At 38.7% G+C, this 25135-nt stretch overlaps 3 protein-coding genes across 7 annotated transcripts in view; 2 read left to right on the top strand and 1 right to left on the bottom strand.

Moving 5' to 3' along the window:
• Nucleotides 1-314: 314 nt before the first annotated feature.
• On the top strand, nucleotides 315-4395 carry gabrp (gamma-aminobutyric acid type A receptor subunit pi). 2 transcript variants are annotated; one of them, XM_077248022.1, is made up of 9 exons: nucleotides 315-401; nucleotides 486-598; nucleotides 680-747; nucleotides 830-1047; nucleotides 1175-1257; nucleotides 1379-1516; nucleotides 2660-2812; nucleotides 2914-3107; nucleotides 3203-4395. In XM_077248022.1, exons 1-9 carry the CDS (start codon nucleotides 349-351, stop codon nucleotides 3518-3520), a joined length of 1338 nt encoding a protein of 445 aa, XP_077104137.1. In that variant the 5' UTR covers nucleotides 315-348; the 3' UTR covers nucleotides 3521-4395. The 2 variants fall into 2 exon arrangements, with proteins under 2 accessions (XP_077104137.1, XP_077104138.1); XM_077248023.1 differs by lacking the exon at nucleotides 3203-4395 and having other exon boundaries at nucleotides 2660-2816; nucleotides 2914-3101.
• A 1071-nt stretch (nucleotides 4396-5466) lies between these two features.
• pttg1 (PTTG1 regulator of sister chromatid separation, securin) lies at nucleotides 5467-6893 on the top strand. The gene is made up of 6 exons (XM_077248028.1): nucleotides 5467-5575; nucleotides 5889-5993; nucleotides 6082-6233; nucleotides 6330-6402; nucleotides 6491-6643; nucleotides 6735-6893. The coding sequence occupies exons 2-6, from the start codon at nucleotides 5903-5905 to the stop codon at nucleotides 6818-6820; spliced, it is 555 nt and encodes a 184-aa protein (XP_077104143.1). The 5' UTR covers nucleotides 5467-5575; nucleotides 5889-5902; the 3' UTR covers nucleotides 6821-6893.
• Nucleotides 6894-7556: 663 nt separating this feature from the next.
• The window catches only part of afap1l1a (actin filament associated protein 1-like 1a), a 29733-nt gene continuing 12154 nt past the window's right edge, over nucleotides 7557-25135 (bottom strand). For 3 of the 4 annotated variants that reach the window (XM_077248013.1, XM_077248014.1, XM_077248015.1), the window contains 18 exons: nucleotides 19937-20062; nucleotides 19313-19396; nucleotides 19134-19222; nucleotides 18445-18556; nucleotides 17980-18078; nucleotides 17690-17898; nucleotides 17413-17592; nucleotides 17146-17229; nucleotides 16098-16176; nucleotides 14723-14872; nucleotides 14324-14535; nucleotides 13129-13274; nucleotides 12970-13027; nucleotides 10013-10124; nucleotides 9526-9693; nucleotides 8669-8853; nucleotides 8467-8589; nucleotides 7557-8228 (listed from right to left, as the gene is read on the bottom strand). In XM_077248013.1, coding sequence (XP_077104128.1) covers nucleotides 8202-8228; nucleotides 8467-8589; nucleotides 8669-8853; nucleotides 9526-9693; nucleotides 10013-10124; nucleotides 12970-13027; nucleotides 13129-13274; nucleotides 14324-14535; nucleotides 14723-14872; nucleotides 16098-16176; nucleotides 17146-17229; nucleotides 17413-17592; nucleotides 17690-17898; nucleotides 17980-18078; nucleotides 18445-18556; nucleotides 19134-19222; nucleotides 19313-19396; nucleotides 19937-20062 — 2243 coding nt within the window. In that variant the 3' untranslated portion in view covers nucleotides 7557-8201. Of the gene's footprint in view, nucleotides 8229-8466; nucleotides 8590-8668; nucleotides 8854-9525; nucleotides 9694-10012; nucleotides 10125-12969; nucleotides 13028-13128; nucleotides 13275-14323; nucleotides 14536-14722; nucleotides 14873-16097; nucleotides 16177-17145; nucleotides 17230-17412; nucleotides 17593-17689; nucleotides 17899-17979; nucleotides 18079-18444; nucleotides 18557-19133; nucleotides 19223-19312; nucleotides 19397-19936; nucleotides 20063-24337; nucleotides 24593-25135 lie in introns of those variants that run through there. The other variant, XM_077248012.1, reaches the window with a different exon arrangement.

Genomic DNA, 25135 nt, shown 5'->3' with positions numbered 1-25135 from the left:
ATTTGTCAAAAACAATATGAACCCTTGCAGACTTGCATCAATCTGAGTTTTATTATCCACTTTGTAAACTGGATGAAAAGCTAAAGCTGCAGTGCTTAGTTTTCCTGGCATCATTTTAATATAAAATCTCATTTAGCAAATGTGTAACAAACTAGGAAATGCGGAATACAAAGATGCAATCTCATTCTCTAATTTGTGTAATCCCTGGAGAAAACAGTGTGTGGAGTGACAAGAGAGAGCCTTCAGAGCGACTGGTAATAATATGTTCTTGATAGAGATGATTTTAACAAAACTTTTTTCTTAAATCCTCTTCACAGCCACTCCTCATCCGTATCACATTATCACAGAATGCTGCTCTATCTTCTGTTCTGGGCGAGTCTATTTCTGTTGATTACAAACGGGTGAGTAAAGAGATAAACATCTGACACATCGAGACTGAGAATCATGGGCCATCCACATTGTTAACATTATTCCCTGTCTCCCAGTGAAAGAGGATTTTATGGGAATCAGTATGGCGAGTGGAATGATTCACAACTGCAGCCCACTATACAGAAGCTGATGAAAGGCTACAATCGATACCTAAGGCCAAACTTTAACCGTGAGGGCCAGCTGCAGTTGATTAAATATAGATTGAGAATCAAAACATGAATAATACAAACACATTTCTTTGTTCCCACAGAGGGGCCTGTTGAAATTGGAATGAGTTTGGATATTGCCAGCATTGATGCCATCTCTGAGATTAACATGGTACTATTCATGTTTATAGCCTGACCTTTAAACTTTCTTGAAGACTAATTGGATTCTGTTCTGTTCTATCACGTACTGATAGGACTACACAGCCACTATTTTCCTAAGACAACGATGGCAAGATTCCCGACTGATATTCCCTGGAAATGAAAGTCTCAGTCTGGATGGAAGGCTGGTTTCTTTGCTGTGGATCCCCGATACATTCATCCCTGATTCTAAGCGTTCTTTCCTCCATGATGTCACTGTGGAGAACCGCCTGATCCGCATCTTCAGCAATGGCACTGTTCTATACGCTCTCCGGTAAACACTGAATCTGAATTTACAACTTCTTACCCAAGGCTGAACAGCTGCACCAGACAGCTGTATGTGCGTCTGGGGAACCTTCCCACTGAAATGGTTCAATCAATATTCCTCCTTTTCTCCACAGCATTACAGCAACCATCGCCTGCAACATGGACCTTACCAAGTATCCTATGGATAGACAGGAGTGTACTCTGCAATTAGAAAGCTGTAAGTGATTTCACTCTAAACAATCATTATGTAAATTGCTTCTACTTATGTTATTGTATTGATTGTTCAAGAGCAGGCTGTACAAACCCTTAAATCTGAATGTGTGTTCATGCATGTTCAGGGGGCTATAATTTACAGGATGTGGTGTTTTACTGGACCCGAGGGAATGACTCAGTGAAGGGGTTAGACACACTGCGTCTGGCCCAGTACAGTATAGAGAGCTACTACACAACCGTATCTGAAGCTGTGTATGAAACAGGTATAAACATCTAATTTCATAATGAATATCTTGGCCACTTTTACATTTTATTTTACTGAAAAGTACCAGCCAGCCAGTCTTTTAACAGACGTCTTTTTCCTAAGCGGCTTACAGCGCAATCATGGTTTACAGTGTCCCAAAAATAGAATTTGGACACCTAAGCCTGACTGAAAGATGCATGAATGACATTGCATTAGATAGCAAAAGATCCTCCAAATTGCTTTTTTATTTTTTTTATTTTTTCCAAAAAAAATATCACATGCACATATTTCAAGCAAAATATTGCACAAAAAGAGGTTTTAGGTTTCAAATGATACAGAAAAAGGATAACATATTTTGTCTGCAGATGTCACTTGGTTTGATACTTTAATATTCAATTGACTAAAATCTGTATTACTTTTTGGTACCACTGTACATTTAATTATTACATGTAATCCTTAGTAATCAAACTCATGACATTGGGGTTACTAGTGCTGCGATAAACTGTCTACGCTGTAAAGAAAAATCTACTAAATGCCAGAAATGCACCATCCAAATACAGTAACAATGTTTTCAGGTATCACGATATGGCATATTGGTGCTTGTATATTTTACACCTTAAAACTATATCCAATATAATGATACAATATTATTATTACCAGTCTACAAGAGCTACCTGCTTTTTACATTAAAGCGATATTTCACTCAAAAATGAAAATTCTGTCATCATAATTCTGTCATCATTTCCTCAAGTTGTTGACTTTGGGACCCATTGAGTATTTTTTTTTTCCATACTATGGAAGTCAATGGGGCCTTGGGCCTGTTTGGTTACAGACATTCTTCAAATTCTTCTTTTGTGTTCAGCAGAAGAATGAAATTCATACATGTTTGGAACGACTTGAGGGTGAGTAAATGATAACAGAATTTTCATTTTTGGGTGAACTAACCCTTTAAAATGTACTGAGAATCAACAGGATAAACAGAAAGCAACAAAACATTCACTAAATAACAGAAAATTTAACACAAAACACCCTGATGTACATTCCATATACAAAACTATTTTACCATTTACCAACGTACTATTTTTATAGTATTTTTCTGGAACAATTCAAAAAAAAAAAGTACAGTGTATGAATCAACTGCAGTATTCTGGATCTGTTGCAGGTTTTTACCCGAAGCTAGTGCTCCACTTCGCTTTGCGCAGAAATGTGCTGTTCTTTATTCTGGAGACGTATGTGCCCTCAACCTTGCTGGTGGTTCTGTCATGGGTGTCTTTCTGGATCAGTCAGTCCTCCGTACCAGCTCGCACCTGCATCGGCCAGTGATTCCAAGTGTTTATTACTCTAGCAAACATGTGCTAAAAACATTTCTAGATCAAATAAACTAAATATTCTCTATCAAATCCATTTATTTGACAGGTGTGACCACTGTTCTTACCATGACCACACTAATGATGGGTGCCAGGACCTCACTTCCTAATGCCAATTGCTTCATTAAGGCTATCGACGTCTATCTCGGCATCTGTTTCACCTTCATCTTTGGTGCTCTGCTGGAATATGCCTGCGCTCATTTCTGCACCATGCAGCACCAGACCATTGTAGATGTGCAAAGGGTGAGAAAGCTGTGGATAGTGCTTAAATATGACTCTCTCTCTCTCTTTTTTTTTTTACAACTAATTATTTACCTTTTTAAACTAACTTTTCATAGGAACTACTCAAAGAATTCGAGGAGTCAAATGGTACAGTTCACTTGGTCAATTCAATGTCACCAAAAAAGATGCAGACGGAAGACTCCACTCAGCAGGAGACGCCAGAGCAATCTGTGGCATGTGAAGGGGATGAGTCAGTGGATAAGAAACAAGAGAAGGGGTGCGGTTTATCCTCTGTAAAGCAAATGTCTCACCGAGCAGCATCCATGATGAGTGTCGAAAATCCTCACAACATCGACAGACACTCAAGGACACTGTTCCCTATGGCATTTCTCCTCATCAATATCTTCTACTGGCTCTATTACCTTTTATTCTAACAGACTGAAAACTCTACCTCCTATCTCTATAAACAAAGTATTACTCAAATGACTGAAAAAGTGAAAAGACTGATGACTACCCATCAATTCCAGGTTGAATAGTGCCCTATAACACTGAGATGGACTTCACTGTTGCATTGAAGCAAGTGTTTATACACAACAGTGAAAATTAAGATTACATGAACAAACAATATCACAATAGGGACACATCAGCAATAGGACACAAAGAAGGACGCTGTTGTAGTATCCAGTCTTATTTCTTAAAGGGGTCCGATTATGCTTTTTTCCCACTTTTACAACTTTAGTTAGTGTATAATGTTGCTGTTTGAGCATAAAAAAAGATCTGCAAGGTTACAAAGCTCAAAGTCCACTCCAAAGGGAAATATTTTATTTAACAGAATCCCCTTTACAAGAACTACGACGAATGGCTTGTTTAGACTACAACGTGATTTTTCCAGATCTTATGAAGTCATAATGTTATCATGTTACTCATTTAAATAATCCCCGCCCACAGTATATGCAAAAAAGAGGATGAGGCCTGGCTGAGCTGCATTAGGGAAAACAGTGTTGTTGCTACAGTATGTCAAAGAGACATTGTTTTTTCCATTTCTTTCCTAGGCTGACAAACTTACTTGAACCACTGTTCCTGAACATTATAACCCCAGCGATTATTATAAACGCTGCACAGTTTATGGAGAACAGCTTGTTTTTTGTAAGATGTTTCACAACTCCTTAGGTAAATTTTGTGATCAGTTACTGTTTGTTTTATCTTCAAAATATAAGATAAAACACATATCACGATTAAATGGTGAATAACATCGTATCTATAATGTATAAGAAAATACAAATCACATAATATAAACACATAAAATATACCACTCTGAAATCTGTGAAACCCGTGCTTGCAAAGTATGTGCATGAAATCCGTTCTGCATGTTCGTTAACATTGTCAGGGTCTGAATCGGGCTGTATTTTGGTTTGAAATTTACGTCATCCTCAATATTTACACTAGAGAAGAACTTCACAGTTATGGAAGGGCGGGACATTTCCTGGACATGCGCAGTGCTGTCAATCAGAAAACACTTGGCCAGCTAACCAATCACAGCAAATTTCGTATTTCGGAAGGAAGGGTTTCATCGAAATCGGCGTGTTCGAGCCAGACTGGGGAGAGAGGTGCTGTAATAATGTAAAATAGCCTATGTGAAAAATAATGTGTGTTTTGAACGTTCAAGCATGAAAACATATTCTAGTACAAAAAATCAATACTTCATAAAAGGTCATAATAGGACCCCTTTATTGCCTTTACATTGCTGACTTATAAGGTTTCAATGCTTTACCTGTTTTTTTCTTCTTCTTGCTTTGCTAGGTAAGTGTAGGGAAGGTGTAAACTTCATAAGCAATGAATGAGCATATTAAATGCCAATAAGTAAAACCAAAAATGGTCAATGTATGCATGTATGTACAGTGGGGTCCATGAGTTTGTTCCATATTGTAAAACTGAAATTCAAAACTGGAAATAAAGTTTTGATTAAAAAAAGTAAAAAAAATAAATATTTCAAGGTGAAATATATGAAAAATATAGGGCACAATTCAAACTTAAAACTCTACGATATTTTTCGACAATTAATTATGACATGGCATGCTTGTAATAAAAAAATAGTATGCCTTATTGCTTAATAGCAATTAACAATATCGCAAAACATACCTAAAAATGCAATTTCTTTCACTTAAACTATATAAATAATCAGGATAGAAATAAAAGATTATTATTACATGAATTAAAGTTTGATTGATTACATTAATCCTAAACTGTGATCTCTTCTTCATCATACCGCCACCGTTTCACTGTTCATCTCCAGTGCTTTATTCAGTCAAACCATTAGGTGGCACTGTCGCGCTAAAGCAATAAACTAAGAGCATCGTCTGGTCAAAGAGGAAAATCCATCAGCCAATGAGGAAGCTGGTTGCCTTTTAAAACTCAGCCGGGAAACTCGGAACCAAAACAAACGACATTTTTGCTCGTGTACGGAAGATAAGAATAAATACAGATACAAGGTAGGTACTCAACACCGTCTCGGTAACTTAGGTTGTATTTAACTTCGACTGGTAACGTTATTATTTAGATTTTAGAAAGACTAAAGCTTAGTTCAACCGCCGATATGTATTGATAAAACCCGCGTGTCACTGTTAATAATAGAACGTAAAACGAAATTGCCCAATATTAACGTTAACCGTTTTGTTACAAATCACAAACGTTATTATTTCAACCGAACAAGTTGGTTTTGATTCTCTTGCTGATAAGTGAGTGTAGTTTGTATCTTGAAGCTGCAGTGTTTCTTTAACCTCTCTCTGTCAACGCTATGCAAAGCTAACGTTACAGACATGGACACCATGATTTACCTGGATCAGGAGAACGGCAGACTGACCACTCCATCCATCAAATCTCGCCCGAACAGACTGCACTCAGCTCCAGGTCAGTACCAATGCTCAGACACCAAAATGCGTTTTGTACCAGAACCATAAATTATGCTAATTTACTCGTAACGTTATATAATTTTCAGATCAGTGCTTGAGAACACCTTTAACAGGAAAGACGCGTCTCGGAGTTCCTCTGCAATCTGGCCGAAAAGCTTTGGGAGTCATAAATAAGGTTGTTGCCACCCCAGCAGCCTCTCATAAAGCAGAGGAGAAAACCAAACCAGCAGAAGCCAAGGTTGGTTCTTGAGATTATGAAGGCTTCTTTCATACATAGACATTAGACAATTATATTGAACTAATTTTTAGGTTGATTTAATGCATGTTTCATCAGTGTAAGGTGCTTGCTCAGCCTGCTGGTGAGGAGTTGCCAGAGATTGAAAAGTGCTTCCCGTACAATCCAAGCGGTAAGCCTGTCCGCTACTTTATGGCTTTGGAACTGAACTCTCTTGGTATCAGGCAGCTGTTGATGACTCTGTCCTGTTAAATGTGTAGAGTTTGAGACCTACAGTGTTCCAGATGAAGTGTACCTCAGTGGTTTCTCTCTGGCTGGTTTGGCTAAACCGACGTGGCCGGCTGCTGCACCTGCTGTGGAGGAGCTTATTATGGACCCGTGTTTGCCCCACTCACCTTTAAAGATGCCCAGTGGTAATGAGTATATTTTGAAGAAGTTTAAACTTTAAATGCAAAACGTTTTGTATGCCCCATTAAGCTTATTTCTTTATTTTCTCAAATGCAGCAGTGGAATATGCCGATGAAATGGAGGCCTTCCTACAGACGATAAATGAGCTGACTGTTGACTTGCCCCCTGAGTGTGAATTCTAAACTTTATTTTCTTTTTTAATTGTGAACGTTGTACATTCAGAACTGTTTTTTAACTGTTATTAAACTTTTTTTTTAAATCAAATTAAAGTTCAAAGGGATCTGTTAATCTTTGTTTTTGTGATAAGACATGTCTATGTCTAATCTTGATGGTTTTTTTTTTCTTTGATCACCAATGTTGCACCAGTCTCAGTAAAGGAGATATTCCATTCATTAAACACAAATTAACTGACAATCCACCTGTGATATTTTTGTGAATCTTCTTTAAAAGGAAATGTCAGGTTCTGTAATTGCTTTTATTGGCTTCCTGGATTTTTCCATATTTAAGTGGAATAGGTGCTTAGGATATGGATATACAGTGTATATTGTACACTATAGTATTAACACCTTACAATGAGGTCTCCATTAACATGAACGAATAATGAGAAATTTGTTAATGTTAACTAATAAAAATGCTTGTGTGTGTTCAGTGCATTTATATGAACAGATAATTTAGATTTTTAATGTATTTGGAAGTTAACATTAAAATAGATTATGCAGAAGTATTGTTAATGTTAACAATGAATCCTTATTTTAAAGTGTTAACATGCAGACAAATATTTTTTTGAGTGGCTGTTCAATGCCCAGTTCTTAAACTAGTGCAGTTCTCTTCTTTTGGCTGGCTTGTATAAAGTCTCTCAGTAAAACACTTATAGTTTTGTTCCCAACTGATAATTATTTTGGAAGTCTATAACTGACATAGAAGCAAAGATACATTTTGTCTTTATTAAAAGAATATTCCCATCTCCATGTCTAAAGACATTTAAAGTGCAAATGTTACTCACATTAAAAGGTAGTAAAGAAATGGGGGATGGATACAAACAGGAGTATCAGCTGGATACTATGAAGCTAAATTTAAAAATGTTAAAAAATATATATACAATTTTCAAATATACACTGTTATTAGCACCACTTGGTTAAGAGCTGGAATTACCCCAGAAGTATGAGCAACGGAGTGAAAAAAACACACTGTACAAATCAGTTACCATGCCTCTTAAATTATAGTTTAAAATTCAAGACTTTTTAAAAAAGATTGTCTCACATGCATTCCCATCCTCTGCTGCTTTTACAACTTAACCACAACTCTTTCTTGCACTTTCAACTGACAAACTTGATTCATCATACCTCTCAATCCTTTAACACTGATGCAATTTTGTGCTTGTCACATGGAACTTCACAAGACACATATTTGGCTGCAAAGTATTATAATAGAGCTGGTGCTTTGTCATTTTAACTCCACTGTAAAGTTATAAAAGTGGCAGTCACCATAGAGTTGCATATACAGCAGTCTTTGTTGGTGTAAGTCCTCATATTAATCGTGAAGTCTTCCTGATCACCAGTTTCTCTAAGTCCCCTTCTTAGATTCCCATTCCTGGTTAAAAACAAAACAAAATGTTTAAGTTACTAACACATACGGGCCTATTCTTCAACATACAAGATCTTAATAGCAGGACCCTAAAGTGATCGATGAAACTCATTAGAGACTGACTAATTAGAAATGGACTAAATGTTTTAATGTGATCCCTATTGATGCAGCAAGCTGTTCTGTTTGCATGATCTGCCTTTTGATGCATTGCACTGAATAATGTTGTGACCGCTGATGTGTTTACCTTGGCTTTCTGCATAACATTTCCCTTTGTGGATGCGTAGATGGAGGGAGGTCGCTTACGCATTTCAGAGGCGCAGTTGACAGGGAGAAACGACTCAATATACTGTGTCTCCGTCCTCTGAGTCTTTGAGGAAAAAAGGAAGCATCTTTAACATCAGACAATCCTTTTGATTAAAATATTCGTTCTAATATTTGGCCAGTACCTTGTTTGTAGGTTTAGACTCTGTAGGCGCACTAGGCGCCTCCATTTCTCCACCAGCCAGAGATTTCTTCAGGTTCTCCTTCACCTGCGTGAGCCTGAGCTCTAGATCCACACGCTCACCCTCTTTCACCCGGCAGCTGTCCTCCAACTGGACGACACGCTCCTCTAAAGCCAACCTCTGCTTATCTGCACAACAATAGATAATTACATTTACAAGCGTGTTTATTTTTATTATTTTTAATTTGCACAATTTGGTAAAAAAATTTCTGATTACACATCAATATGACTATAAAATAATAAATCAAATAATAATAATAATACTATAAAATAATAATAATTATTATTCCTAAATAATAATATTAAACAAAATAAGAAATATAAGTATTGCAATAATAATACTTTTTCACAGTAAAATAATATTTTTAAAAAATCATCTTTATTTTATTTTAAAATCTACAATTCAAATATTTATGGCTGTCTCAATTTATTTGGGATTTGATAGTCGCACAAAGCCATATCGCAAATTTAGTTTTATTTTGATTAATCAGTTAGCCCTATATAGCTGTATCATTAGAATAAATCAAATGTTCTGTGTCATGTTAATGGGGATGGTACCCTCTCAGCGAATAGTTTATTACACTATGATTCATCTAAATATGTATACATTGTAAAACAAGACAAAAGGACATATTTCACATGACTGAATAAAAAATTGAAGTTAAACTGAAGCAAGCATTAAGAATCTATTTTGCTAGTAAAAGTGGCCCTAAATTCACTTCTTTTGAAACCAAACCAACTACTGTGGAATAGTACCTCTGTATTATCACATAAAATAGACAGGAAAGATTTCTTTCTCACCCGTTGCACTTTTCATTTTCTCCTTTGCCTCGCGTTTCTTCTTCCGCAGTGAGACAAGTGCACTTCTGATACTGTCTATTTCTGTCTCCAGGTCTTCTTTTTCTTTCAAGAAGCAGCGTGCGTCCTCCTGTGCCCGCGTTTTCCCATACCTCCCGTATTGATTTGCGTCTGAAATGTCAAGTAAAGTTCAAAGATCAGACCCTAGAAGTCTGCGGGAAGGTGGCAAAGCTCTTAGCACTTATTTGGTGAGAGAATGAGTGTGAAAATGCAGAGAGCCGTAGATCAAACCAAAATGTCTTAAGCTCAGGTTACATTATTCTGACTGCTTTTGATGTGACAGCGTGAGAACTTTTCAAAATTGCCAAAATAAGGTTAAGCGGTCAGCAAGCTGCTAATAAAAAATCTTTATGTTAAAGTGAACGCTGGATCTAACAGCTGTGTTTGTTATGAGCACAACCAGCACAGTCTTGAGTGTGACGGGACTCACTGGAGCCGTGGCGCTTTAGTGTGATTTGTGGACTGGGCTTTCCTGTGTCACTGCTGGAGAAAGAAGAACGACGCTTCGTTTGTGCTCCTCCCCTCAATCTCTCATGTCCCTGCTGAAGAAAAAAAAGTGAACCAGTTCAGATATTGTCTATATAAACACCTGTACTGCATGCTGCTTCATATGGGTCAATCCACAAAATGTGTAACAAATGACTGACAATGAATAGCTGATGCTATTTGTGTTTTTATAAACATGCCAATAAAAACCACAAACTGTAGAAATAAAGTGAAATAATGCTATAATTTTGTCTTTATGCGCATCCATCCATCATAATAATAATCCATACGACGCCAGTGGGTTATTAAAAATAACTTCTGAAGTGAAGCAATGGATTTTTGGTCATGCGTGCATTCACGAGAGAGTTGAGTTCCGGCGGAAGGATGACCTCTGACCCGATGTATGACATAGGACTTATGATGTAGGACATAAGACTTATGACATAGGATGTATGACGTAGAATGTATAACATTGGTCTTATAATGTAGGATGTATGACATAGGACTTATGACATAGGACTTATGACGTAGGAGTTATGACCAGGGGCGTATTGGCCATCGGGAATACCGGGAACAATCCCGAACGGCCGGTCCATTTCAGGCCGAAGACCGGCCGGTGGTCAAAGAGTTTTTTTTTGTTTTAATGATACGCGACCGGCCTAACCGGCCACTCAGCTGCAGCGGAACACTGTGTGTGTGTGTGTGTGTGTGTGTGTGTGTGTGTGTGTGTGTGTGTGTGTGTTTCAGACCGGGCCAAGTCAATACTTTCAATCTGAGGGGGGATACGAGCGGCCCCTCCCAACTTGGACTGATCCTCGTTTTTCCTGACATCTGATTGGCTCAAACTAGGCGCCGATCAAAGGAGTTTACTTTTGGTCATGTTTGGCGGGTTTGTGTGAATGCAACACAGACGGACGGTAAAAATGGTGAAAATTAGGAAAGAAGAGAAAGAAATGGGTGGGGCCGAAAAAATAAGAATTAGAAAGAAAAAAATGTTGGCACAAGAGGCAGCTAAATGCTGCAGTCATATTGATGAGTAGGGAGAGAATGACGAGGAGGAGGAGAAGGGGGAGGAAGGAAAGCAGCAAGAGAAAGAAGAGCAGGAGGATGAGGAGAATGGAACCAGTACAAAACAGTGACAGGTACAGGGGCAGTGTTCAGGGCTGGGTTGCCAATCATATTAGGCATATCAATTAATCAATCAAAGCTTGATTAAGGACACACACACACACACAAAATAGAAAAATACAGAACAATATTACATATTTACATGATAAAATGCCAATAGTTCCACATACTAGATAATAACCTGACTGAAGCACAGATTTAATTAGAAAAAGTATTATTCTTAGTCATATTTATTACTGATATTCTTCTCATGTTCTTCTCATCTGTACAATCAGTAAGCAGAGGCAGCGTCCAGCACAGGGGAAGCTGAGCCAGGGAGAATTGAAAGTGAGGACACACACAAATCTCTATTGTATGGGACTGCAGTATTTGAGTGGGTATTTGTTAGTTTTTGTAACTATTTTATCACTTCGACTGACTGTACACATGACATGCTGGTAGTTAGCAGTATACTGTAACTTGTGTGTTCGAGATTAGGTTTTGCTGACCTGATTGTGTTTAGTGCACCACTTGCTTAGTCAGGTGTCATCCTAAAATTTCTTGAATGTCTTCAGTGTAATCTGATTCTCTTTATACAATAAAAACACAATTAAAATAAAAAAAAACTGCAAAATACTTCTGCTCATGCGCCAAGGTCACTCGCATAAAAGGCCTCTCCATCTTAAAGTCCCGGGCTTAATTTCAGTCCCAGTACGTCCCTGGTTATGACGTAGGATGTATCCGTAGTATGTATTACGTAGGCATAGCATAAGCTTAGATGAGAATTGATGAACACAGAAGCGAAGAGGATAGAGCAAAACAAAATGGTGGTTACGAATTATAAGTCTTGTAATTACAAAAAAAGTAGAAGGATTTGGATATAAGAAAAGAGGAGCTACGTCCTATGTCGGATCAGAGGTCACCCTTCTGCCGGAACTCGACTCTCTCGTGATCACGCGTACCGCCGTTGCCAGAAGCCAGTATCGTTTGTAAAGTTTTCAATATGGATATTTTTCAACCCATGCTTCACTTAAGATGGCATTTATTAACCCACTAGAGTGGTATAGATTACTTTTATGATGGATGGATGTGCTTTTTGGAGCTTCAAAAACTAGGGCACTATTCAATGTCATTACAAAGCTGGGAGGAGCCAGGATATTATTTAATATAACTCCAATTGTGTTCGGCTGAAAGTCATAAATACCTAGGACGGCTCGAGGTAAATTATGGGATCATTTCTTTCTCTTTCCCCCTAAATTTACTGTTTGGCTTGAGATGCAGTGTTACAATATTGCACAATGCAATATGACATTTTAAACAAAATGATACAAAAACTACTGCAGGAGATTTTTTTTTTAATCAGATTTTTTTGTTGTTGCTTTTTAAAAAATGCAATTTAAAAAATCTCCTCAAATAAGGAGATTTTTTTAGAAAAAATGACTTTTTTAGTATAGTGTGTGCCCTGATCGCACAAGTTGAGGCACGTACAGATGGAGATAACTGATGTTTCTGTGTGGGTGTCCGAAGGTTCAGCACAGGTTTAACAAGCCACTCGGAGGCCAGAGGCCATGACGACTGAACCTGCTCTAACCCCTGATTACTGCAGAGTCAGCACACACTTCTCATCTTTCATTAAAGACCAGTCAGGGCACAAGTATATAAAGAAGACTTTTCTTAAAAAAATCAGATAATGACTCCACACATGAGTGTTTGTTTACACTTAATATTTGTGTATGATGCATGCACACGAGTGTTGGGAATTTCTTCAATAATTTCTTATGTGCGACCACAAACCTCTATGGCTTCAAAAGGGACCTCATCATATGTTCGTGAATCTGTGGAGGTTGCCCATCTAAATAAACAGGAAAAGAAATAAGAAAAGTTAAGGTAGTCAAAACAACAAGATGACCCAATCTATAACTCCACCCCTCACCACATTAACTCTTAACTCACAGGAAAGAGTGACGGGCAGCTGTGCGAATGTTGGCGATAGTTTCCACATCTACATAGTCGTAATGTAGGGACTCGGGGTCGGCAGAGGAACCGGTTTCTGCCAACAGGACTCCCAGCCACCGGCCCATGTCCTCCGAACAACTCGCCTAACACAACAAACACACCCAAAACAAACATGAGCTGCAATCACAAACAGAGCCAGACACACAAAAAAAAAAATAATCACACACACTCAAACACGCACGCACGCACACACACACGAAGATTATAAAATAGACTGTATGGACAGCATTTAGTCATCAGACATGATAAAATAGTATTAAAGAATGATAAAACGATAAGATTTAAAGATAGTAGTGTTGTTATTCTTAACTAATTATTAGTCCATTAAAAATAAATTATGTTTATTAAAATTAAGATGAATAAAAAAGCTGAATAACTAAAACTAAAAATTCAATAAAAATAAAGTCAAATAGACTCATAAAAAAATAATAAAAATGACAATAGACATAACAAAAAATAACTAAAAATGTTGTCAAATTAAAATACAAATATACAAATAAAAGCTAATCAAAATATAAATGAATACTGTGATAGTATTTAAACAATACTACTAATCCAATATTAAATTAAGATATTCAATTAAATATTAAGATTTTTTGAATTAATTTGTATAAGTTGATTATATATATATATATATATATATATATATATAAAATTGTGCATGATAATTTCCCCTATTTAGATTACATTTGCTGTCATGTGGCATTCACTTAAAGTTAATCTTTAAAAATATCTAATAACACTGTTCAATGTAATCTTTTTCAAATCTCAGAATAAATCTAAATTTTTCATAGTGTATATTATAATAGTATAATGCCTATATTCACCTGTAGCATTTCAAGTTATTTGTTTTGGTTTTTAGTGTTTTATTTTTATTTATTTAGACAAAATGATATAGAATAGTATAGTATTTTAATATCAGCAATAAAAAAATGGTCGACCAGACAGAATTTTAATATCGGTGCATTCTTATAGTATAGATTGAGAGATGTCAATGAATGATGGTGACAGAAGAGGAAGGAACACAGATAAAACCCACACAAACAGCAAGACTAAATTTTCATGTATCTAACCACAATAATACAGCTCTATGGATGATTGCTGCGAAACCTTCACACAAATCACTCACTACCTCTAACGCTGCCAGCTCTGCACCCCCTTTCAGTATCCTCAGGGCGAAGGGGTGTTTGGGCCCGAGCCCTGGGACAACCTCACAGCCCTTTAGAGCCACAGCGGTGTGGGGGACTCGCTGTTCTGCTTTCTCGTGGTAAAGGTAAAGAGATCCGGCCCGAACGCGACACCAGTGTTCCCTCCAGCACTGATTCAACAGCACTCCCACATAACCTAACACAGACACAGAAAGAATTACAGCAATTATTACAGTACGCCCACTTCTGTTTCATGGTGTAGATTTATTCCACTTCACTGTCTGAGATCAAACGCTAAAAAAAGTTGAAAATAACAGGTGAAGAGAGTCATGGGAATTGTAATATGAGAGGAGATAGGGGAGAGAGAAAGATGTGTCTCGTACCACACCGGGGATCCTGGTCGAGAGACATGCGGGCGTCTCCTGGCAGTGGAGGCTTTCTTTTGGAGAAACTGATCATTCTTGTGATCTTTCTTCCTGCAGCTCGGCTTACGGTGCCCGTTAGCTCTGACAGTGCACCTCGCTTGGGTTTACCTGTAAACAGACACACGCAGGTTTGATGGTATAATGAAATTACATGTAAAGATATGTGTGGTCTACAGACTCACAATCTGCAGGAATTAGCCCAAAGCTATTAAAGACTTTCACTGGTCCAAACAATAATAATCATAAACAATCCACATCCTGCATAAAGACTTCATGCTTGTTAACAGAGCACCTATGACAAAGCCCTCAGACAGTGAAAGGATGAACAAAGTGTGTGTGTGTGTGTGTGTGTGTGTGTGTGTGTGTGTGTGTCTGTGTGTGTGTGTGTGTGTGTGTGTGTGTGTGTGTGTGTGTGTGTGTGTGTGTGTGTGTGTGTGTGTGTGTGTGCGGGAGAGAGAGAGAGAGAGAGAGAGAGAGAGAGAGAGAGAGAGAGAGAGAGAAACAAGAATTTGGAATTCACAATGATAGGCACAATGGTTTTGAGTGGTTGCCAGGGTGTTGTTGTGCATTTACGTATGGTTTTTCACATTATTAAGCAGTTGATAAAGTGTTCTGAGTGTTTTCAACACGTTGCTATGTGCTTGTATGGGTGTTTTGGGTGGTTTTCTGAACATTGCTATAAACGTGTGTTTTGGGTATTTGCCAGGGTGTTGTTTTGCAATTGATAAAGAGTTCTAACTGTTTGATTTTTAACATGTTGCTAGGTGGTTACTAGGCTGTTTCAGCTTGTTGCTTCTTTGGCAAGTGTTTCTATGTGGTTTGTAGGCACAGTGCTATGCACGTTGCACGTTAATGCATTGTTATGCGACTATTAGGGTGTTTTGGGTTTGCCAGGGTGTTACTATACAGTTTCTATGGCATTCTGAGTAGTTTTATGGTGTTTTGGGTGGTTGCCAGGGTGTCGTTATGTGGTGGCCAGGCATACTGAGTGGTTTTTGACATGTTACTCTGGGTGTTTTGGGCAGTTACCACGGTGTTGATAGCCCAACCCCAAGTCTACAAGACATTCTGGTTTATAGAAATGGTTTTGGTCCCTCTTTCCTTGTACAGTGTGAGTGTAAAAAACACTGCAAGATGAATTACTTTTCTTGTTTTACTTAAGTGGTTTGTTTAAAAAATATTATCAATAATAATAATGCTTGCCAAACACCACTAATAAAGATAAAGATAGAAGAACTGTGAGTTGGATTAGAAAAAAAAAAAACAGAAAGAAAATCTTTGGATTCTAAGGTGTAATCAGAGAAGAACAACAGGATAAAACTGAAGATCTCACCATTTTCTCGGCTGTCACGAGCACTTTCTCCACTTGGCACACTGTCAGAATCTGATGTTTGCTTCTCTGCAGAACACCACTATAGGGACAACAGCACAGCCAGATCAAAACTAAATACTCCAAATTTGTAAATATACACATCCATAACTATTAGTTGACTAACGCTGTAGAATAGGATATGGAGATTATTGAAAACCAGGTCTAGATTCAGGGTGTTGTTGTGGCCAGACAGCTACAACAGTAGAGTTCAGAGAGGAAACACACTCCCAGAACAGTCTACCTCTCACAAATGATTGCTAAATTCAGATCAAATGTGTTTCCTGACATACAATCACACATCATAACATTCCCATTGATTCTGCTTCTCACAACAGGTCCCTTAAACTCAGCACATTATTTACAGCTGCTCTGACAGAATTGACCACCCTCACCCTGACGCCTTTTAATTAAAGCAGATGGAGAGCGAGCCCAGAACATTTAAACGCTGTCAGTCTGATTACACACACAGACAGCACAGCACTCACAGCAGCACTGGTGATGTAATTATACACAATGATAGAGGACAGAGACAAATCTATTTAGAGTTATATGCGCCACTGTTCAAAAGTTGGAGGTCGGTATGATTTTTTTTTTTATGTTGGCTGCATTTTTTAACAAGGCTGCATTGATTTGATCAAGCATACAGTTCAAATAGTAATTTCAAATAAATGTTTTCTATGGAAATGTATTTAAAATGTAATTTATTCCTGTGATGGCAAAGTCAAGTCAAGTCACCTTTATTTATATAGCGCTTTTACAATACAAATTGTTTCAAAGCAGCTTTACAGAGATAACAGGAAAGTAAAGTTGTAATAGTATTGTTAAATTCAAAATTAAATGTTTAATTTCAGCAAAGCTGAATTTACAGCAGCCGTTGCTCCAGTCTTCAGTGTCACAAGATACTTAGAAAAAATTTCGTCCAATTCATCATTGGCACACTTTATATGTCAGTAATGAAGATGAGATGCACAGGAGTCATGAATAAGACAAATGTGTGCTTGGATCTCACCTTATCTAGTTCAATCTTCCTAGGAATCATGGGAGATGATGGGCTGTCCAACCCATTCCCCTGGCCTGTAACGTCACGCACCACCTGCAACCACACAAAGATACACACACATAAACGTTTCCTACGTGTGTAAAAATAGTCCATCACCCTTTTACAAAAGCCGTTTTTTTCTTATGCAATATTGATTCTGGCAGCCGATACATCCATTGTGAGTATGCATAATGGATGGATACCCAATCGTGCAAGAAAGTGAGAGACTGTGTTTACTTGGAGCCATTTCTCGGCCTGCTCCTTGCTCTGCACGGCCAAAACCAGCGCCTCTCCACCGGGAAGAGAGAATCGGAGCTCATGTTTCTTTCTCCGGCCGTCTTTGGGGACGTAGATGACAGCGCACAGGCTGAGTGGTATATCCGTGTAGGGCGACTGGTCTTTAGAGCTTTTATAACACTATAAAACAAAATTCAGGGGGTTGCATGTATCACTCATGATAGCATCAGGAAAAATCAAGGCTCATTTTTATCTCTCAGGGCTTTTTCCAACTCACCTGGAGTCTGTTTTCACGAATGACAGTGAGCTGTTTGGCCCACTGGCCGAAGCGTTTTTTCCTTAGTAGGAAGGCACAGATATGGCAGTCTCTCACCGGGGCCATGGAGTTCTCCTCTGAGGGCCACTGGTGTGTCAACCGCTGGCCTTTCTCTTCCTCTTCCTCGTCATATGACTCATAAGAACTGCTTAAGGCATCCGAGTCATTATCTGCGGGAGGAGTAATGTCATACTAATAATACTAATAAGAAATGATATCACTATTTATAGCATCAGGGTTCCCCCGCTTACAGGAGTTCTTGCGTCGTCCATTCACTTGTGTTGTTGGGTAGTTGTTCTCAGCATCTTCGTAATATCCATCTTCAATAGAATTAGGAGGGCTGGAGCTGCCTGTAGATATAAGAGAAATGTGCAGTGCCATACATTATATTTAAAATAGGCTGTGTGGAAATTTTTTTTAACATGCTCTCCCTAATCTTTGGGAAACAATCATAATATCTGAAGTGGATAATGGATAATTGGATAATGTTAACCAATAGCTATTGAAACATTGTTTTTGTAACTTCAAATTGAGCATAGCTCCTTTTTGGGATGTAGCACCGACTTTTTAACACTCAACTTTTTAACAGTCAACACTCATACTCTGGAAATAACAAAAAGTTGTAACTCAATCACTCTCCAAGTTATTTTATTTATAGGAATTTATATAGACCATTCCATGTTTCTAAACAACGGACATCCAGCAACGAAACTCACTGCGGCTGGTAATATATTCTGGCATCTTTCCAGGGCTGAGTGGCACGGCCTCTTCATAGTAATCCTCTGGAGGTGGTGTGTTGGGTAGGGGGGGAGGTGAGCCCGTTGAGCTCTGGTCAAAAAAATGTGGCACACACTTACTCCATCTGTCTGCCCCATCACATTAATTCACACTTAACATCTGCTTTTCAGTGAGTCCTCACAATATCCAAAGTTATGTGGCTCCGTTCCACCACTCTGCAACTTACTCCAATAACAAATGATATGTGACCACTGCATCCAATCAAAGGCCAAACCCACATGCCACAAGGATGACGGTTGAGAAAAAGTCAGATACTGGCCATGCGGGACTATTGTGCTATGATGGCACACAAACACACTGACACACACATTGAAAAATCTGACTGCTGGAAGAGTGTGCTCTTTTAATAATAGGCTCTATGGGGACCTCGGTGAAGGGTTGATGGTGACGTGAATTAAAGATAACGGCCTGGCCCTTAAAGTGCAATGCAGCTGGAAAGAGAAAAGCAGGTTTCACTGCAGAATGATTAATCTTCCTGCCGTATCTCATCGTGGCAGAGAACAGCCCTCATTACACACTGACATCAGGGTTTATGATGTACTATATATATGTGTTAGGTCTAATGAGCAGAGCATTGTGGGTAATCCTCTGAGGGAAGATTTCTTACTGGCTTGGAGACAGTGTGGTCGGTGTGATTTGTCTCTGGCTCTTTCTTTTGATCCTCCATTTCAACTTTCAGGTCCCCAAGGTCACAATCTGTAGAAATGTCCAAACACATTTATAAGCATAATACAATGGAGTGAACAATGTTGAGAGATGTAAATCTCATAAATACTCCCCACTTACCGAATGTATCAAAAAGAGATTCGACAAAGCTGGTTCCGTTTCTGTACACTGAGGTGTTCATGTACATATAGTCTTTTCCAGTGACTGCAAAGAACAAGTATGAGAAAAGAGAAACATATGTATGTAGGATAACTGCCAAAAGCTTTTTTAGTCTCATTTATGAGAGAAACAAGTTTGATGTTTTATCCCTCTGGTCTTGTCACTTTCTGGTCCAAAGGGTTTCTTCTTTGACTAAACTGTCTCAAGCATATTTTTATTGGTTCTCTTTCAGACTGATGTTTTCTGAGTTATTTTGCAATATCTGTGCAGTTCCCTGCTGGAGAAAAAACAGGTCATAGCTTAATGTGGTCAATCTGATGAGACCACAGAGACTAAAAGGCTTATCCAAGGTGGTCTACCAGATCTAACTAAGCTAATCAAAATGGTCTACAATAGGGATGACTTTTCCTGCATAAATCCTAAACTCAGCAAAATGGTGGCTTTCTAACAACATGATTGTACATCAGTGGCCTTCAAGGTCAACCGGCTGGTTGTCCAACCACTAAACCCAGCTTGGATCAGATAATATCCATTAGAAAAACTTTTTTTATATATATTTACACCAGAAAAAAATGTTATGTATACCTGAGGGCTGAAGTTGTCTGAGAAGGTTTTTCACAGCCGTTTTCTTCTCTTCTGTAGCACAGCTCAGGGTCTCATGGTCCAACAGCTTCAAAAGCACATTCAACTCCGTCACCAAAAGCTCCATTGCTAAAGGTCAAAGCTCAGGGTTAGAGGTCGATGAAGACCAGACAAAACAATTGTCAGTGTTTGTCATAATAACAGATTAATTAGACCAACACCTCAGCATGAGCAAGCAAATGAAAACAAATGTCAGTTGCAGTTGCTTTTGGTCAATGATGGGACACTCATTTTGTTGAATTTTTTTAATACATTAAAAATACAATCCACACATATAGTGTGTGGATTGTATTTCTGTGGATATAGACAACGCATCTTTTAAAATTATCATGTTTTTATTTCCTAATTAAAGTCCATTTAGATATTTTTTTTTTTTGGTGGTGGGGGGGGGGGGGGTCAACTCTGGTCATCATCAATCATCCATCTCTGACTCTCAAAAGCTGGGATGACTGAATCAAAAAGGATCTAGATGCATGGCTCTTTGTAACATTATATTCCACAGAGTGTCTTCAGTATGAACACACATGTCAGCGGACAATATGAGTTATGAACAGGAGGGATGATGACAGGTCAGCAGGATTATAAATTGGAACAGGTTTGGAGCTCAAAACTTCACGGTGGGACTCTCAAGCTCTCATCCAGGTCTCTGTGGGATGGAAACCTCCCTGCTGGTGAAACCAAAAACCCCCGTGTAGAATCAAAGACGTACCCTCTGATCTGTGGCGAGCTTCCCATGCTACCTAGCAATCTCACAGAGAGCATCATAGGAGGGTCCAAACTCAATAAATACATTCATAGCCTGACATCTAAACTCACCTAAGACAAGTTAAGACAGTGGGTTAACCCCTGGTCTCTTACGTCTAGATTTGGCAGAGGAAATGGCTCAATGACATTGCCACTAGTCTGTGTGGAGCTTTAATCTGAAGGAGGTGGGCTGACATCCCTAGAATAGCTCACCGCCCACAAACTGAAGTTCAAACATTGTTACACACCAGCTACACCACATTTTCTCTCTCCCAAAACCATTACTAATGAACCACTACTACTGCTGAGTCTGAGAGTTTGAGCTAATGCACAGTCAGCAAATTAGTAAAAACATGCAAACAAAAACCTGGACTACAAGTATGTTTTGAAGAATGAAAAATCAAAGCATGAAACAATATAAAACAGTTTGTCAGCGACCCAAGGCAGTGTGTGCCCGGGAAGGAGGTTTGCTGATGTGGAATGATTCTGACAGTTTTGTTCAAGGAAAGTAATCAAGCCTTGTGAACACCTCCTGCCCCAGTGGATATGAGCTTATGAGCAACACTGAGACCACATTGATCAGGAGCAGAAGGCTGGAGAGAGAGGGAGTATGAACAGGGCTGATCATCTATGTCCACCACACAGCTGGACAATCTGGCTTGAACAGAGGGTCAGCTAAGCCAAAGTATCCACCTCAGGGCCTGTGGGCTTAGTACTGATATTAACAGGTGTGGTGGGTCAAGACTCTACTTCATCTGTCAGATAAGCTACTCCATGAGTAATAAATAATAAAATATTGAATTCTTTCAAAAGCAGAGATTGAAAATACTGAAGTGACAAAAAAGATAATGAAAGATATGATTCCTGCTGCAGACCAGCTAACTTGAATTGCTGATAATATTTTATACGCTCTCGTTCAAATGTCTTTGGTATGGTATGGTATACTGGTCTTCAGAGTCACGTGATCCTTTATAAATCAATGCGCTGATTTGGTGCTCAAGAACACTCAATTCGGTATTGAAGTTGGTCCAAACTGTATAAGATATGACATAAACAAGCTTAGGAGTTCTGAAGTATAGAATGAGATGGTATAGATACCAGAGTATTTGTCTCTGTCTTTTTTATCCGTGCTTAGCTCATAAACGGCCACCACCCTCTTCCACATCCCCCTGAGAAACGTTAATGAATGATGTGCTTCTAGTCAGATTGTGCTGTGGTCCAGAAAATGTCAAAACACTTCAGGATCACATCTCTCCATGGGGAAGGTGAGGAGTTTAAAAGCCACAAAAAAAAACAAATACTCTAATTCACACAAACACATTCTTACACCCACAAGCACAGAAATTACTCATCTGAAATTTGGGTCAGCGTACTGCTGCTTTGACAAGAGAGTTTTTTCTTCTTCTTTGATTCACTACAGTTGCAGAAACTTTGTTATTGACTAATGTACTGCAAAACATCTCACTTCCTTTCATCGTGTCTCCAGCTGCCTTACAGGCACTCCCACCGGTGTGTAAGTCTGAGTGTTTCGCTATTCAGACTTGTTGACACAAGGTCCCTGCAATCACAAAAAGCCTGAGTTTAACTTTACGTGTTGGCCTCAGCATGACCTTCTCCAGGAGACACAGTTGGGTAGCAACTAAAGTGGCACAATGATTGCAAGTGTCCCTGATAAGCTACACTTGTGCCCACTTGGCAAATTATTTGAAGAATGTAGTGTTAAAATCATCCGCGTGAAGTAACATAAGCGGCTCAGTTTGAAGAGCATGGCAAGTATAAGCATTAAGTATGGGCCGGATTCACTAACAGCTTGCGCCAGCACAAACCCTCTTTTGCCGTTATTAAACTACTGTCGGGATTTACTAAAGACACGCAGTGAAAATATAGCACTTAAAAGGTGTGGACAGGGTTATTGTAGGAGTTTACCTTTTAGACACAAAATTTATGGGAGGAGGGAATTTAAATGAATCACGCAAGGTGATTGTGCTTGTCAATTTACTGGTATTTGGGCTATTATTTAACGCCCACAAAAAGCTATTCTTAAACCAGACGCTGCTCTTGGTAGATTACTTTGGTCATTATAGAAATGATCCGGCTGGGTCAGTGTTCTTTAAATTTGCACGTTGTCAGTAGATCAAACGCAGAACTTTCGACTGCCATCTGATTTTTGGGAATTATGCTTTCGCGCTAATTTGCCCAGGTTAGTAAATATGGCCTTAAATGTGTTTTTGTGAAGTAAAGTAACAGGAAAGGTAACCAGGCTGGTGATCTATTTTTTTAATAGTAACAATAAATGAAGCGACACAAATAATTACAGAATAGGGTTCATTAAACCATATAAACACTTGTTAACAGGTAGAATTGTGTGGATGCTAGTTAGTGCAAGCTGATCTACCTGATGGAACAATATATAGGACCTAAATGTTCACCAGCTAGTGAAGCCTGACTAGCTTGATCTTTGGGTAGTATTTTACTATAGAGTTAAATTTGTTAACATTAAAAAATGAATGTTCATTTCAACATTTATTATTCATTTCAACATATTGTGTTTGGTGTATTTCCTATAGGCTAAAGAACACAAGAGTCAGTTGAAGCTACAAATAAGATTTGGAAATCTTAATGAGGGCAGTTAGGATCATCTTAAACCAACATGAGTGCAGCGGAGCATACATGATTCCTACAGAGATACACTCTTACATGAGATCAAACATATTTGCGCTTCTCTTTATCTTGAGCTGCACCTGTGGAGGGTCATTTCCAAAGCCAAGCACAACACGGGGCTACGTGCCCACTCCCCTCCAGAGAGAAGCACATGTGGTCCTCTCTGATAATACCACATCAAAACAGCGTAGTGAGAACACAGAAATCCACACCGGCGCTCAAGTCCTCCAGGTTCTCCTGATGGCATGAGTGTATGATGATTTCTTTTGGATCGACCCCTTGCGAGATGTTTTCATCTCTGTCTGTAAGATCTCGCAGGCAAATCAGAGTTGATAATCTATTATTCTTTCTCGCTCACTTGAAAGCACTTTACTGACAGTCGTATTGTTTCAACATATTCTAAAAGCCATGTTGAGGAATGTGAAGTTGGCGTTGAAAGCTGTGTTTTTAGAGGACTACGGGGCGGTTTCCCAGAACTGCACCAGTGCTTTAGCACTCAGCACCTCACACATAGCCGCTAAGCGAGGAAACATTCCTCACCTCATTAAAAGTGCAGCCAAAGCACTTTAAGATGCCTACCAGAGATAGTAATGTATACTCTATTGTGAAAACCACAAATCTCTAAACACCTTGGTGAAATCTTATTTTAAAAGCGTATTTTACTTTTACAACAAATACAACACCTGTTAAAATTTGATGAGTGTGAAGCTACTAGATTTACTCGTAAAGCAATATACAAACTCAACAACTAAAATGCCTAAAGCTACAACTAATGATGGATTTATTATACTAAATTCAAGTTGGAATAACTACATTTAACTGAAACTAATCAATATGTTTCATTTTAGCTTGTACGGAAATCGTGAAAGCTATTCAATAATACAATTATCAAGTTCCCAAGGAAATAAAAGACAAACAGGCAAGTGACAAAACACCTACCAGAAACTGCTGCTGAGGAGGAGACAGCCAGGCCCACCATCTCCTTTCCAGAGACAGCTAGATGTAGGGAGTCATACAGTTGTAGCTGAACAAGTCACAGCAATCCAGAGTGGTGGAATCAGCTGACAAACTGACTAATTCAAGGTGAATTTCTTTCTCATTTATCAAGTTCTTTCCTGTGTCCAGATTAAAAGTGACTGAGGGATAGCAGGGGAATTTATCCTCCCTTTCTGGTCTGTTGGTGTGTGTGTGTGTGTGTGTGTCTGGGGGTGGGGTGCTTACTGATGACTGTGTGTGTGAAGTAAGGGGAGGCAAGTCCTGATCTAATCCGGCGGGGTTCTATAGCACCTGGGACAGGCCTTGAGTAAATACACACATCCATCCCCCACAGGGGAGAGTGTGGAGATCAACAGTTTTTATTGCAATACGAGCATCTATGGCTATTTTCATGGCAAGATTGAAGAGGGGAACATATATTAGTATTACAAATTAACAACTGATGAACAACGTATTATAACAGTATATAGCATTTTTCAATTCAATATTTAATCCAAAAATATTTCAGGATTATTCTTGGTGAAATATTTTTAAAAACCTCCATTAGAGGGACTTTAATGTATAAAATAACAGGTTCCCAAACACTTCCCAGTCTGCCACCGGTCGAAAATACATTGGCTTAGTCCCGGCAATCTATTTTCCATTTTAAAAATTCACGTTATTGGTTGAGCCAAGGAGCTTTAATGGGTCGGTTATGAAGATGAGAGTTTTAGTGAGAACCTAGCTTTCTTATAGTTGTCT

This window comes from Siphateles boraxobius, unplaced genomic scaffold, assembly GCF_051911475.1.
Source record: "Siphateles boraxobius isolate OS27281-9 unplaced genomic scaffold, OSU_SipBor_1 3, whole genome shotgun sequence".
Taxonomy (NCBI): domain Eukaryota; kingdom Metazoa; phylum Chordata; class Actinopteri; order Cypriniformes; family Leuciscidae; genus Siphateles; species Siphateles boraxobius.
The sequence above is the reverse complement of the archived record's forward strand: the minus strand, read 5'-3'. Positions and strand labels throughout refer to the sequence as shown.

Bases quoted from the DNA above. Each gene is read 5' to 3' on its own strand.
- pttg1 (XM_077248028.1), top strand. From the start codon at position 5,903: ATGGACACCATGATTTACCTGGATCAGGAGAACGGCAGACTGACCACT. The intron at 5,994-6,081 runs GTCAGTACCAAT...TATAATTTTCAG, and splicing joins CAGACTGCACTCAGCTCCAG to ATCAGTGCTTGAGAACACCT. The intron at 6,403-6,490 runs GTAAGCCTGTCC...TTAAATGTGTAG, and splicing joins CTTCCCGTACAATCCAAGCG to AGTTTGAGACCTACAGTGTT.
- gabrp (XM_077248022.1), top strand. From the start codon at position 349: ATGCTGCTCTATCTTCTGTTCTGGGCGAGTCTATTTCTGTTGATTACA. The intron at 1,048-1,174 runs GTAAACACTGAA...TTTTCTCCACAG, and splicing joins ACTGTTCTATACGCTCTCCG to CATTACAGCAACCATCGCCT. The intron at 3,108-3,202 runs GTGAGAAAGCTG...AACTTTTCATAG, and splicing joins CCATTGTAGATGTGCAAAGG to GAACTACTCAAAGAATTCGA.